Below are 15,910 nucleotides of genomic sequence, written 5' to 3'. Positions count from 1 at the left end.
TGCGCGCTATCAGATGCGTTTCTGCTGCCGTCTGGAATGCTCTCCCTCCTGATATTAGTGTAGTGTTCGATATCACTCGGACAACTTCTGTCTTTCTTCGAACACTGCTTTATTTACAACTCTCAGCATGTCCTCCACATTCCACAGTATCCAGGTCGCCACGGCTCGCTCGCCGTGCTTCACTCGACTCGCTCGCCACCTTTGTCTCTCCGCTCCCCACGATTACTTCGCTTGCTCTGCACTCAGCGACTCCGCACTCAGCAACTCCGCACACAGCGTCTTCGCACACAGTGACTTCGCACACAGCGTCTTCAGCTCCGCTATCGTTACGCTCTCTCTACTGCTAGCTGCTTCTCTTCTTCAGCTTCGCTCCACACTCTGTTTCCAAACTCCGTCTCCAACTCCGTCTCCAAACTCTGTTTCCAATTCTGTCTCCAAACTCTGTTTCCAATTCTGTCTCCAAACTCTGTCCCCCACTCTGTCTCCAAACTCTCCTCCAAACTCCATGTCTTGCCTCGTCCAGCTCCCAACTCCAACTTCAACCCATCTCCAAGCTCAACTCCCTTCAACTCAACCCCCCTCCAAGCTCTCCACCATTCAACCCATCTCCAAGCTCAACTCCTTTCAACTCAACTCCCCTCAGTTGACTCCGACTCCCGCTCTTATACCCGCTCTCATTACACCCCTAATTAATTGACCCGCGTGCCTCCCCACGCTTCACGTCCTCAGAACACCTGTCTTTCTCCAGACACCTCGACGCCTCCTCGCTCTTGACAACAGCCCCAGCCAATCACCGCCGTCGCTGGTCCTCTGGCTTAATTGGCCCAACCATTACCTCATCATCCCAGCCCTTGCACCTGGCTGCCCTAACATGACTGTATTTGCCTTCGTTACAGGCTGACACAACATAACCCGTATTGTCTGTGTGATCATGTAATCACGCTGTTTCCACAACGCACCTTCGTACTCCACTAAATCAGGAAGCCACTGGAGCTATGCACCTTTAAATCCTCTAGATTGACAAACTCGTTTCTTTAGAGCTGCTTTTAGTATTCAGTTTGTTGTCCTTCCTCCGCACTTCTGATTAGCACGGTTGGCTACATACGGTGCGAAAAAAGTTCAACATACATATGTAAGTAATAATCGATGAATTCCGTTCTGTACGTGATGAGGAAACCATCGCAACAGGAACGTTCATGTCGGGTGGAAACCAACAAATGTAACAACTCTCATTTTGAACAATGAAATGTGTGTTATTGAGTCTTTTTTTAAGACACCTGTCAGATGTACAGAATGCACGATATTGTTCCAGCGTCGTGCAGCTGAAGGGTAAGCCGTTCTCTAAAATCGAAGATTTACCAGAATGGCCACGATGTAGTGACACTTTCTTTGTATCGAAAGATTAAATATTTATGATGAGATTATCATCCTTTATGCCAAATATCGTGATGATGGTGATTATCGTCGCTCATTTTTATTGCTAAACTTTTTTCTTTCCCGACAAAACATGTATGACGTAATTACAGTTGTTAAATACTTATCTATCATCGAGCGCTTCTTAAAATGCAGTTTTCCTCGAGTAATCGGCGGCAGGGCGATTATATAGTGTCATAATTTTCATGGTTGCAATTACTACCGGACATCTGTGAGAAAGAGCTTCATAGCTCATCAGATTCCTCCAGTCTAAATAAAGATGATGATTCTGAGATTTCATTACTTCGCATGCAACTGCCAGCATGGTCATGAGCGTCATAGCCAGGTTGTAAGAACTGGACCGACTGGAGGCCTGCCAGCCTCTGCTGAGTGAACTGCAGTCGAAGGACCTCTCAGTCATCTTTATTTGTGCAGGAAGTGCAGCAAAGCGCCAACATCGTGATCACCGTCACTTCGTGAATTGTAATATGGTATCGTGGGAATCGATGGCATGGCAACGTTGGCATTGACTCTTGACAGGGGCCTCATCTGAACGGCGGGTCGGAGCCTCGGGTACCGGCGGCCACACGTAAGTGAGCCATGCGTAGGGCATGCATGGGCCGTGGGTGGGCCACACATGAGTGGGCCATAGATGGGCCGCACGTGGGCTGCACGTGGGCCGCACGTGGGCCGCACGTGGGCCACACGTGGGCCATGGGTGGGCCACATGCGGACCGCGCGTGCGTCTCACCGGGGAAGAGGTTGCGGCACCGCATGAAGATCTCCCAGTAGACGAGGCCCAGCGAGTAGACATCCACCTGCTTGAGCGCCGTCTCGTAGTCCGTGAGGTCAATGGCACCGTCCAGCACCTCCGGGGCCATGTAGCGGAACGTCCCCACCTGAACGTCCGCGTGGCCACCACGCACGCACACACACACACAGGCAAAAGGCGAAGATCCCCCGTGTAGCCATAGAGGCTGTTGGGGCGAGGGCTGTTTGCAAGCGCCCGTGAAGGGCGGCGTGGCGCGCGTGGTGCTTTTTTCGTTTGTTGTAGTCCTTCCCCCCGCACCCTCTGATTAGCCTGGCTGGCTACATACGCTGCGAAGTTCAACATTCGTACAAACGTAACAAAAACAATAATCAGAGTTCCGGGGGACGGACAGCAGTTATTCACTGCTCTGCAGGACTTTATCTGGTGATACGTTCAATGGGCGCGTGTAAAGTTATTTTGCCTTGCAGTTTAGGTTCAGTGCTCTCTCCATGCCCTTTTTCCTTCTCCCCCCTCCCCGCCCTTCCCCCCATCCCTTCTATCTCCTCACTTTTGTTCTTCTTCCCTCATCCTATCCGTGCTTCCCACTCGCGGTCCCCACCTGGGTGGGGTTTGTGCTCTGTGCTGTCCTTCCCCAACACCTCCGATTACCACGGTTGGCTACGTACGGTGCGAAAGAAGTTCAGCATAGAAAAAAAACCCACTAATAATAATAATGGAGTTCAGCCACAGAAGTGCGTGGAGGAGGAGCAGCTGCCGTCCTGCGATCCGGCCGCACCTCGCAGATGGTGGAGGTGTCGTCGTCCCCGCCGCGCTGGACTGGCGAGCGCCGCGTCAGCTTCATGGCGAGGCCCAGGTCGCTGAGCACGCAGCTGTGGTCTGCGCGCACCAGCACGTTCCGGCTGTTCAAGTCCCGATGCGCGATCGCGGGCTTGTACTGGTCTGACGGGGCGGCAGAGTGGGGGAATTGCGATTGTTAAAAAAAAAGTGGATAAAAAATGAATCCCCGCTCCCGATCGCGTTCCATTCAGTGGCAGCGGCGGTTGACGAGACGATGGCGTTTTTTTCTGTTGGGGTAATCTGCAGAGAGCAGTGCACCGCTTTGCGTCAGTAAATGTCTCGGCAAGACGACGTCACAGAACGAATTGTGAACGTCACTTCGCTCGGCCTTCCCCTATGCACGCTCGCAGAGAACACTTTTCGGTGGCCTGCTGAGCTGCGTGTCGCATGTGAAACCATTGAGACTTTAATAATTAGTTGTACTGCAGGAGGAATCCGATGAGGGGCACGGGGTCAGAACGTTACAACAACAAACGACACAAAAACACGGTAGGCAGTGCAAAGTAGAAGCAAGTAGAGGACGACCGAAACCGATTTGCTGGTTTCGGCCTAAACCGAAACCAGAAACCGAAAGTTAAAAGTTGACTTTCGGCCGAAACCGAAGCCGAAAGTTGAACTTCACTTTCGGCCGAGACAGAAACAGAAAGGTTTATAACCGAAGTTACCGAACACAAGATTGATGAAATATGTCATGAAGCAATGCTACTTTAATTAAAAAGAAATCTAGAACTAATCATTCAGAGCCTGCAATAAGAGTCGCTAAATATCAAATCTTTAGGTGTTACTTAGTAATTATATCCAAACAAACGAATGTTGTAGTTAAGAAACAACAATTTTTTTCCACATTCTCGTCCAGCAGGTTGCTGTGCCTTGCTTGAGTCAGAATCGACTTTAGTGAAGTAATCCCACACCGCATGTTTCGACATTCTTCACGGTGATTAACTGCTCCGTTTATTAACTTAAATTTTCTACTTCACCCAGATTCGTAATTTCGTTATCACTAATTCGCTACGGAACTATTAACTAACTGAATATCAATATTGTCAGACTTCGTATCAACACGCTTGTAGATTGAAGCGAACGCAACACATAAAAGCCAAGGCGGGCAGGCGGCTTGGAACAGACAACAGAGGCACTTTGTTGTCATCCCGCCAAAGAGACTCCACACACGGATGGAGATGCAGGCTGCCGTCTGTTGACCGGTCGTCTATACATTAGCAGACCGTTGTTGTGGCTGTAACCTCGCTCCCAAGCTGCTGCTGACATGTGTGTGTGTTTGTGTGTACGTGTGTGTGTGTATGTGTGTACGTGTGTTTGTGTGTACGTGTGTTTGTGTGTACGTGTGTGTGTGTGTATTTGTGTGTTTGTGTGTACGTGTGTTTGTGTGTACGTGTGTTTGTGTGTACGTGTGTTTGTGTGTACGTGTGTTTGTGTGTACGTGTGTTTGTGTTTACGTGTGTGTTTGTGTGTACGTGTGTGTGTACGTGTGTGTGTACGTGTGTGTGTACGTGTGTACGTGTGTACGTGTGTTTGTGTGTACGTGTGTGTTTGTGTGAGACTGGAGCGTGCCACTAAGAGGTGGGGCCTTACCATCAGCCCCACCAAAACTAAGCACCTGCCTGGGTATTTTGTACCATCGGACACTCCACCCCCACAACTCCCAATCGGTGATGGGGCAGTTGTGGAGAGAGTGGTGAGTTTCCCATACCTGGGCAGTGTGCTAATGACTGGCTCCAGTTTAACAGCAGAGGTCTCACTCCGAATCAGTCGAGCGGTAATATCTTTTCATCGGTTGCGTAACGCTGTGTGGAAGCTACCTGGTCTGTCGCTCCGCACTAAGCTTCAGGTCTTCTCGGCCACGGTCATTCGCTCCCTTCTCTACGCTTGCGAAACGTGGACCCCCCTAGTGGAGCATCTTCGCCGGTTGGAGGCATTTGGGCTGGCCTGCCTGCGGTCCATCCTGGGTTTAGCCAGACTGGATTGTGTGAGGAGCTCACAAATCCTTGAAAGATCTGGGCAGAGTCCCATCGGTGAGCTCCTCCGGCAGGCAAGGCTGCGATGGCTGGGTCATGTGGCCCGCATGCCCGGCCACCGCATGCCGAGACGGCTTTTGTTTGGCCGGATTGAGGGGGCTAAGCGGGCGCGGCACGGGCTAGAGAAGAGATGGAGTGATGTGGTACAGGAGGACGTGGAGCTGAGTGGACTTGCCGATGACTGGTACCAGCGGTGTCAAGATCGGCCTCTGTGGAGGAGGCTCGTGAAGGATGCTACTGGGCAGTTGGAGGCAGTCGCCCTCCAACAACGGAGGGCGGAGGAGCGACGCTCACAACAACGAGCGGAGCGCCGGGTGGCTAAAGCACAGCAGGTTGGCATAGTAGGGGGCACAGGTGGTGCATCAGCCAGTCATCTCAGTCAGTCGACCCGTGGCACCTGGGTCTGCCCAGTGACCTCCTGCCAGCGGGCGTTCGACACTTCACGTGGCCTCACGGTGCACATAGCCTGGCACAAGCGTCGTGGTGACGTCACCGCCACTTAGTGGCGAATGGCGGTTGTTGTTTGTGTGTACGTGTGTGTGTTTGTGTGTGTACGTGTGTTTGTGTGTACGTGTGTGTGTACGTGTGTTTGTGTGTTTGTGTGTACGTATGTGTGTGTACGTGTGTGTGTGTGTGTGTTTGCAGCCTATTGCATAGGATTGCCTAGCGCCGACTGACTGGCCGATAGGTAGAGAGATAGACGTAGCACTAGGCGTTATATTCTAAAAATAGATCTTCGGTTGACGACTGAAAGTCAATATCAGTTTCGGGCCAAAACCAAAACCAGACCCAAAGTTAAACATTTACTTTCAGCAGAAACGATGCCGAAAGAGGCCATTTGCCAACTTTTGCGCCGAAACCGAATTTCGGTCGGCCTCTATAGGAAAGGTAAACAAATCACTTAAAAAAACACAAATAAAACTACATTTTTTATCTCATGAAAATTATAATAAGTTTTACCCTTTCTGGAAATAAAACAAGAAGTGTTAAGATGTCCAAACACCAAATAGGTAACTTTTGCAAGGAATCATGTACTGCATCATCCACACCCAGTACTTGTGGTGAACATGCAAACAAACATGCTCTGATAATGTAATGTATGTCGCATTGACTTTGAAACTGATTGGCCTACACCAAAGAGACTACCTTCTTTATGGTCTAGTCTCACAGTGTCAGACCAGAGAGCATCATAAGCGAACAGTACAAAGAATGCACTATCAGAGCATTTATAGCTTGGGGTGAGCAGCTGTATCATAGGATAACGTTTTCTGCCAACATCATATTTTGATACTGGCAGGACAGGTCCCATGATATTTTCATATTACCAGGTAAAGTTCACTGAGCTAGTAACTTATTTTCAGAAGCAACCAGGGCACAAATGATAGCCCAACAAAGTAGGTTATCGCGTGAAAATTTATAGCAGCAAAAATAATCTAAACGCATGTTTCTAAATTTATTTGAGTGTTAAATTACTGAAAATAGATCCAATTATACATGATTTCTCTTGTGCAGTCATTGGTGGCCATGCTGAGACCATCAACTCGAGAGTCTGGTTACATCACTGGGCTTGTGATGGTTACATGGTTACATCACAAGCCCAGTATGAACTCAGAATCTCAGCGGTGTTGGCTCAGTAATGTGACCTCGGACCCACCTGGACTCCGGGTTTTTCATTAATAACATTTACAGTGAACTGTCAATCCGCCTGCTGGATGCACACCTCCCCATGCATGCCGTGTTGGTCGAGTGGATTTTTCTCTGGGTCCGTCCGGTTTTCCCCTCCACATTTAGAACGAACGTCACGCATTCCAAGTATTTGGCTGCTATAAATGTCCACGTGATGGTAAGCCCACTTCGTTGAGCGATCATTTGTTATAGCCAGGTCACTTCTTAAAAAGAGCTGTGGGGCATTACCTGGTAAATAAAATCGCTTTAGTTTCAATAGTTTATAACGAAATGCACTCACCGCCGTGCTAACCGCTTCACGATTCTTAAACTCGGAATCGGGCCCCCGCCCACAGGCCAAGAGATTCAATGTTATTTCTATTCTGCGATCAGACAACTCCCGGTGATCACACCCTTCCCCTTCCCTGTGAGCTCATCACGAAGCCGCCAGTCGGACAGAGAGAGAGATGGAGTCAGAGAGATGGAGAGACAGAAAGACGGAGAGACAGAGAAACGGAGAGATGGAGAGACAAAGAGACAGAGAGAGACAAAGAGACAGAGAGGGACGGAGAGAGACGGAGAGAGACAGGTAGAGAGAGAGACAGAGAGAGAGACAGAGAGAGAGACAGAGAGAGAGACAGAGAGAGAGACAGAGAGAGAGACAGAGAGAGAGAGACGGAGAGACGGAGAGAGACGGAGAGAGACGGAGAGAGACGGAGACAGACAGAGAGACAGACAGAGAGACAGACAGAGAGACAGACAGAGAGAGACAGAGATTGCGTCGCTCGCGCCGGGATGCAAACCGTAGTCGCCGTTCTTGACGATCTCCGAGTGGAGGTATGAGAGCCCCCGGGTGAGCGAATGCGCCAGGCGGCACGAGCATTCCCACTCGCTCGCGTTGTTCGTCAGGAAGTTGCTCAGCGAGCCCTGTGGGGCGGCAGAACGCGCCTGGGGTCACGCGCGGAGGGCAGCGATGGGAGCGGCGCGAGGGGGCGGCATCAAAGTCTTAAACTATTGTTTATGTTACCGGGTGTTTATGTTACCGGGTGTTTATGTTACCGGGTGTTTATGTTACCGGGTGTTTATGTTACCGGGTGTTTATGTTACCGGGTGTTTATGTCACCGGGTTTTTATGTCACCGGGTGTTTATGTTACCGGGTGTTTATGTTACTGGGTGTTTATGTTACCGGGCGTTTATGTTACCATGTTTTTATGTTACCATGTGTTTATGTTACCGGGTGTTTATGTTACCGGGCGTTTGTGTTACCATGTTTTTATGTCACCGGGTGTTCATGTCACCGGGTGTTCATGTTACCGGGTGTTCATGTTACCGGGTGTTTATGTTACCGGGTGTTTATGTTACCGGGCGTTTATGTTACCAGCTCCACTAAGCTGCTACGGAACTCTTTCTCAGAAGCGACCTGGCTATCACGAATGGCAGCTCGACAAAGTGGCCGATATCGTGATGCGACAACGTAGAGCAGCCAAGTACTCTTACGCGCAACATTGATGCTAAATGTGGAGGGAAAAACGGGAGGACACGGAGACAAATCCACGCGACCAGAGGGAGAACACGCACGGGCATTTCTCAGTCACCCCACGCACGGTTCGCACCTCCAATTAGCACGGTTGGCTACGCACGGTGCGAAAGAAGTTCAACGTACACACATACATTATCACTAGCATCATTACTGCTACGCTTGTCTACTCGGGAGAGCCTTAGCCGTCATGCATGACGGCTAAGGCGAAAACACTTCAACTGCCGAGCATCAAGGTGAAACCCACAATTCCAGTGGTGGTGGTACCCACGTGTCGATGGGACTCACGTGTCGATGGGACTCACGTGTCGGTGGGACCCACGTGCCGATGGGACTCACGTGCCGGTGGGACTCACGTGTTGATGGGACTCACGTGCCGGTGGGACTCACGTGTCGATGAGACTCACGTATCAATGGGACTCACGTGCCGATGGGACTCACGTGCTGGTGGGACTCAGTTGCCGGTGGGACTCACGTGCCGGTGGGACTCACGTGCCGGTGGGACTCACGTGCCGGTGGGACTCACGTGCTGGTAGTACTCCATGACGACGAGGAACTCGGGCCGGCCGTCAGGGCCGCTGCGCTCCTCAGCGGCGATGAAGCGCGTGATGTTGCCGTGCGCGACCAGCGGCAGGCGGTAGATCTCGCGCTCGTTCAGGAAGTTCTGGCGGTTCTCCAGCGACGTGACCTTCACTGCCACCGTGCACTCGTCCAGCACGCCCTTCCACACCGCGCCGTAGCGCCCGCGACCTATTTGCTGTGCGCCACAGGCGCGGGGGGGGGGGGCGGGTGGTGGGCGGGGGACGGGAGGGGGTGACGGTTACGAGAAACTCGCGCGAATAGACGGACCCGCTCGGCTCTGTTCGCCCTTTTAGCCGTGGTGGCGGTGGCGGCGGCGGTGGTGGTGGCTGCGCTGCTGTGGGGGCAGCGGCTGCGATGGTTGGTGCATCACCGCACACACAGAGATGGATGTCGAGGACGAGGCCACACCCTGGCTTGCCGCGAGAAGGCAGTGCAACAAATGTGGATGGACTACACGTGTTCCTGTCTACACAGGATAGAGTGTTTTCCCCTTGCAAATGTGGGTCTTATCCTAGTGCACCGGTTCACGCCCGCGTTTAAACATTAAATTGGGCGCCAACACCTTCATATACAGAGGACAGCAGAGCTTGGGCAATTTTTGGTACATCTTGTGGCCGCTTTTCCGCGCGCCGGTGGTTCCGTGCCCCTCCGAGTCGTTATCTGTCTGCCGCGAGCGAGCCACTGCAGCGTCGCGATACGGGCTCAAGTTATCATGAGGACCGTCCTGGTGCGGTGCGTGGAGCTGGCAGAGCACTGAGCTGGCGCCGCTGACATCCTGGTTTCAAATCCGGGTTCCAGCCGCCCGCTGTCAAGCCGGGTTCTCGAGCGGAGTGAGTTAATGGTCTCCGAATGGTGGGACAAAAAAAAAAGGCCCGGCACGTAAAATTTGGTCCTGAACCTAATTTGGCTAAATTCCAAGTCCGACATTTAAAACTAATCTTTTTGACTGTCACGAAACAAATTTTACTCTCCGTCGCCATGGCCAGGTTGGTGGGGAAGTGGGAAAGTGCTGCCACATCCTGAAGTGGCCAGGAGGTGGCAGCACTGCCGCACCCTAACGATGGGTTCTCGATATTTAAACAGGGGTCCCCAATCCCCGGACCGCGGACCGGTACCGGTCCGTGGCCTGTTAGGAACGCGGCCGCACAGCAGCAGCAGGAGGTGAGAGCGGTGGAGTCCGCGCGTGGCCCATCCCCCATTATTTTATTATTTACCACTTCCGTCCGCGCCTCTTTCCCGCACTGTGCACTTGTCTCAGTCACAGTGTTGGTAAGCCCACAAGCTCTAACCCCTAGTAGCCACAATGAGTAACAAACAAACGTAGCTGGAGAGCTTCTTTGAAACGGGGGAAAGTCCCAATGATGAAACCCCCCCCCCCCCCGGTCCGTGACAAAAAAATTGCCTTCCACGAAACCGGTCCAAAAAGGTTGGGGACCGCTGATCTATAATAGAGGTTACTTTGGGTTAGATCGCGTCAATATATACATGTGTCGTTAAACCCGCCACCACCCTACACAGGCAATTAATAAGGTTCGTCACGTAAACAGAACATTCCAATTCATCACTAGTACAGCACACCGGTGTGTTGGAGAGCCAAGCCTCAACATTTACAAACTGAGTACGACGTTTCGCCAGTAATTCCAACCAGCTTCATCAGGCGACACCAAGATTTGTGTAGAAGTCCATGGGATCTGTGAACTCTATGGGTTCCGCACCCCTATGGGCTCAATTCGCTACGTGTGTATGTTGAAATTCTTTTGCACTGTACGTAGCCAACCGTGCTAATCTGAGGTGCGGGGGAAGAACAATAAACTAAACGCACAAAGCAGTTTTAAAGAAATTAGTGTTTCAATCTCACACACATACATCAGTTCCGCACCTCTATGAGCATGAGTTTGTTGGTGTCGATGCTGGGATAAGGCTGGGCTTCTGCTGCTCTTCCCTTCTTCCTCTTCCACTGCTCTGCGGGGGTGACACGGCACGGCCGCGGTCACGCACGGCACAGGGAAGACCGCACGCACGGCACCGGCACAGCCGAGCGCGATGCACCGGCTACGTACGGTGCGAAAGAAGTTAAACACATTTCCCAAACAGAAAACGCCGTCGACTCCGTAAACATGCCGCTGGCGCTGAACGGAACGCGATCAGGGGCGGGGATTTCTTTTAGACTTTAATCTCGAAGGGATGTTGCGTAGATCAACGGGCACTCACTGTAGCCCTGGCGCAGCGCGTAGAGCAGCGCCACGAGCAGCGTGGCAGCGGCGGTGAGCGACACGAGAACCACCACCATGGCGTGGCCGCCCGGGGCCGCCGCTGCCGGCGTCACCTCTTCTGCAGCAGCGCACGCAGCGAGCACGCGCTCTGATCACGCTCCGCTCTCACTGACACTCCACTCACGCTCCGCTCTCACTGACACTCCACTCTCAGTCCGCCCTCACTCACACTCGGCCCTCACTCACACTCTCACTCCGCTCTCGTTCACACTCCTTTCAAGCACGCTGCACACCTCACTCAGACCCCACTAATTTCTCTCAGCTCACTCCGACTCTCACTCACACGCGGGGTTACCATGCACGGTGGGACACGCGCGAGAGCTGCAGCCCTCTCGATGTTGACGAGCAAACGGGTTCTGTTCTTCACTGCAATTTTTATTTTATTTTACCAGGTAAGGCCCACTAAGCAATATATCTCTTTTTTAGAAGCGACCTGGCTATGACAAATGATAGCTCAACGAAGTGGCCCATCATCTTGACTTAAAACTTTCGTGACTGCAGGAATTCATATTCTTTGGTTCTTTCGGTAAAGTCACGTAGATAGAAAAATAATAAAAGTAAAGTGATTAAAATAATAAAACTAAAAAAAACACACTAATGTAGACTGTAGCCTGGTTCTTAATCGGAGTGAGTGTACTGGCTGCATCTGTCTGAGACCATCAAATTCACCATGGAGGTAGAAAAGGATGGCAAGCTACCTTTCTTGGATGTCCTAATCAAAAAGAGACCAGATGGCTCAATGAGCCATTCTGTCTACAGGAAAGTAACCAATACTGACGTCTACCTAAAACCTGATTCCCACCACCATCCATTCCAGAAGAATTCCCTCATCAAAACAATACACCATAGAGCTCAATGTATCTGCGACTATGAACACCTAACCAGTGAACTCAAACACGTACACCAAGCTCTCAAGGCGAATGGATGTTCTGACTACACAATCCGCAAGGCCATCACCCCAACTGTGAGGAAGGAGGCATCTGAGGATCAAATCAAAACCATCACCTTGCCATACATAGCAGGGGTAACCAAAACTATTTCTAAAATCATGAACAAACACAAGATCCAGGTCCGATTTAACACAGTCCCTAAAATGCGTGATCTGATCCCATCTGTAGAGAACAAGATTCCTGACATGCAATATCCTGGCGTCTACAAACTAAGCTGTATCTGCGGCAACAGTTACATTGGGGAAACTAAGCGACATGTCTCGGACCGTGTTCGTGAACATAAGGCAGATTTGAAACAGCAGGACCAATACTTCTGCCGTGACTGATCATTACTTTAATACGGCTGGGTCACAAAATTGATTTCTCTAAGACGATGGTACTTTGCAAGCCTCTTGGCTATCAACAAAGATTCGTTCATGAAGCCATCCATATATACAAACAGAATTTCAACCGAGACAATGGTTATAAACTTAGCAATCATTGGAAAGATGTCATCAACCACTTTGGGTCATGACTTGATTTATGTTTTCTTGTCAACCTCTACCGTCAGAAGTGTGGCTGTGTGGAGCGAGGTGCAATGATTGCCTGGTGGCCCTTTGATTGGTGTAAACTTACTGCCGGTTAGGGCTGAACGATTTGGGGAAAATATATAATTGCGATTTTTCTGACAGATATTGCGATTTGAATTACGATAAAAAATGTTAAGTGAAGCTTCAGTTCAATATTTACTGTGTAATAGATTTAAAACATGTGATGGAGCATTACCACCTGATACCATCAAAATAGGAACTGCTCTATATATTCTAATGCAAGGATGAGAACTTAAAATATATGAATTGCTTCCTACATGTATTTATTAAAAAAAGTAATTGAAATAGAACGATCATAGAACAGTTGTTAAGTTAAATAAATAAAGTTATAATAATAAAAAATAAAACAATTCCGATAAGAAAGTAATAGGACTTTTCAAATCGCAAAAAATCGCAGCCTTTGCGATTTGATAATCGCATTGTTTCAAATTGCGATATCGATTTGAAATCGATTCATCGTTCAGCCATACTGCCAGTGTCGTTGTTTATTCCTGCATTAACATTAGCTGCCTCGCCCATGCTGCTGACACACGAGGGCTACGCCCATCTATAAACCTTTATAAATAGTTTGCCTTTAGAGGCTAAACCCCCTTTTCCTGATGACGACCGCTTGTGTTGTGATCAAAACGTCGTGGTTTTTGTTTTTTGTTGTTTTTATTTTTATTCAACATTATAGACTGCCAGTACGCTCACTCAGGTTAATAACCAGGCTACAGTCTACATTATAGACTGCCAGTACGCTCACTCAGGTTAATAACCAGGCTACAGTCTACATTATAGACTGCCAGTATGCTCACTCAGGTTAATAACCAGGCTACAGTATACATTATAGACTGCCAGTACGCTCACTCAGTTGAATAACTATTGCTACAGTCTACATTATAGACTGCCAATATGGTCACCAGCTTAAAAACCAGGCTACAGTCTACACTATAGACTGCCAGTACACTCACTAAGGTTAAGAACCAGGCTACAGTCTACATTATAGACTGCCAGTACGCTCACTCAGGTTAATAACCAGGCTACAGTCTACACTATAGACTGCCAGTATGCTCACTCAGTTGAATAACTATTGCTACAGTCCACATTATAGACTGCCAATATGCTCACTCAGGTTAATAACCAGACTACAGTCTACACTATAGATTGCCAGTACACTCACCAAGGTTAATAACCAGGCTACAGTCTACATTATAGACTGCCAGTACGCTCACTCAGGTTAATAATCAGGCTACAGTCTACATTATAGACTGTCAGTACACTCACTCATGCTAATAACCAGGCTACAGTCTACATTATAGACTGCCAGTACGCTCACTCAGTTGAATAACTATTGCTACAGTCTACATTATAGACTGCCAGTACGCTCACTCAGGTTAATAACCAGGCTACAGTCTACATTATAGACTGCCAGTATGCTCACTCAGGTTAATAACCAGGCTACAGTCTATACTATAGACTGCCAGTACACTCACTCAGCTTAATAACCAGGCTACAGTCTACATTATAGACTGCCAGTACGCTCACTCAGGTTCATAACCAGGCTACAGTCTATATTATAAACTGCCAGTTCGCTCACTCAGGTTAATAACCAGGCTACAGTCTACATTATAGACTGCCAGTACGCTCACTCAGGTTAATAACCAGGCTACAGTCTACATTATAGACTGCTAGTACGCTCACTCAGGTTAATAACCAGGCTACAGTCTACATTATAGACTGCCAGTACGCTCACTCAGTTGAATAACTATTGGTACAGTCTACATTATAGACTGCCAATATGCTCACCAGCTTAAAAAGCAGGCTACAGTCTACATTATAGACTGCCAGTACACTCACTCAGCTTAATAATCAGGCTACAGTCTACACTATAGACTGCCAGTACACTCACCAAGGTTAAGAACCAGGCTACAGTCTACACTATAGACTGCCAGTACACTCACTCCGATTAAGAATCAGGCTACAGTCTACATTATAGACTGCCAGTACACTCCGATTAAGAACCAGGCCTTAGTCTACATTCTTTTTTTTATTATTTCTATTTTCATTCACTTTATTTCGTATGATTATTTTTCTATCTACGTGATTTTACCGGAAGAACCAAGCAATATGGCTCATCATCGCGTGAGGAATCTAAAGCGATGTTGATTCTAAACTTGGAGGGAAAACCCAAAGGAGCCGGAGAAAATCCACGCGACCACGGAGGAGGGAGACACGCAAACTCCAAATTTACAGCAGGTATCACAGGATCGGGATCGAACGCATGACTCCGGTATGACAGGCGTGGGAGATAACATCTCGCCTTTGTGGTGCCCAGCCTGTCCCATTCCTAACGCAGCCCCTCAGGCACAGCACGGTCCCGTGCTGAACCGGGCCGGATGCGGTTTCTCGCGATTGGACGCAGAGTTTCTGGCTGCAACTCACGACGCATCAGCAGCGGCGGCGGCGTGCCATTTGTGCGCACGCTTCAGCTCAACTTGATTATGGTCTAAATTTCGACTTAAAGCTTTCGTGACTGCAAGGATTCATCTTCTTTGGTTCTTTCGGTAAAGTCACGTAGAATGAGAATAAAATTATAAAATAAAACAATTAAATTCTCACGATGTTTCGGACACAACACAAGTGGCCTTCAGGTGAAAGGGACAGACCTGTTGGGACAGACCTGTTGGGACGACAGACCTGTCGTCCAACAGGTCTGTCCCTTTCACCTGAAGAAGGCCACTTGTGTTGTGGCCGAAACATCGTGAGAATTTAATTGTTTTATTTTATTATTTTATTCTCATTCTACGTGACTTTACCGAAAGAACCAAAGAAGTTAATTATGGTATCTTTAGTTCGCATTTATCAATTCCAAAATCCACAGCAATCAATTCGGGCGACAGGGCTGGGGGGAGAAACGATCGTGTGCGTGCGTGCGGCGCCGTTATTCCTTGGGCTTGCCACGTCTGCGATTGAGAATGCGATCGAGCGATCGAGCGAGCGATCGAGCATGTGATCGAGTGCGAGGGTCGTCTTTCGCAGCGCTCGCTCAGCGTTGTGTTTGTTGGCCGACAGCCGCGGCAATAAAACGCGAGCTGGGAAACGGAACGACTCAGAGCGGCGGTGTTTACTACATTCGTCTCCGCAAAAGTAAACGCCTCCAGCTCAGGCTCGGCGAGAACCGTCGACGCAGCAGCAACTCAGAACAACGCAACCGCGTAGCAGCAGCAGCGGCTGCAGCTGCTGCAGCCGCTGCTGCTGCTACTGCAGCCGCAGGA

General features: G+C 49.5%; 1 protein-coding gene across 1 annotated transcript in view; it reads right to left on the bottom strand.

Annotated features, from left to right (window-relative positions):
- LOC116954639 (bone morphogenetic protein receptor type-2-like) overlaps window positions 1-15,910 on the bottom strand; it is a 79,838-nt gene that overhangs the window by 13,354 nt on the left and 50,574 nt on the right. The window contains exons 4-9 of the mRNA XM_032975311.2: window positions 11,052-11,171; window positions 10,720-10,802; window positions 8,785-9,015; window positions 7,524-7,647; window positions 2,961-3,124; window positions 2,165-2,312 (exon numbers count right to left, since the gene is read on the bottom strand). Of these exons, the coding sequence (XP_032831202.1) occupies window positions 2,165-2,312; window positions 2,961-3,124; window positions 7,524-7,647; window positions 8,785-9,015; window positions 10,720-10,802; window positions 11,052-11,171 (870 nt within the window). The remainder of the gene's footprint in view (window positions 1-2,164; window positions 2,313-2,960; window positions 3,125-7,523; window positions 7,648-8,784; window positions 9,016-10,719; window positions 10,803-11,051; window positions 11,172-15,910) is intronic.

This window comes from Petromyzon marinus, chromosome 56, assembly GCF_048934315.1.
Source record: "Petromyzon marinus isolate PM22_M1 ecotype Great Lakes invasive population chromosome 56, UKy_Petmar_22M1.pri1.0, whole genome shotgun sequence".
Lineage (NCBI taxonomy): Eukaryota > Metazoa > Chordata > Hyperoartia > Petromyzontiformes > Petromyzontidae > Petromyzon > Petromyzon marinus.
This window is presented reverse-complemented; position numbering and strand designations above follow the sequence as displayed.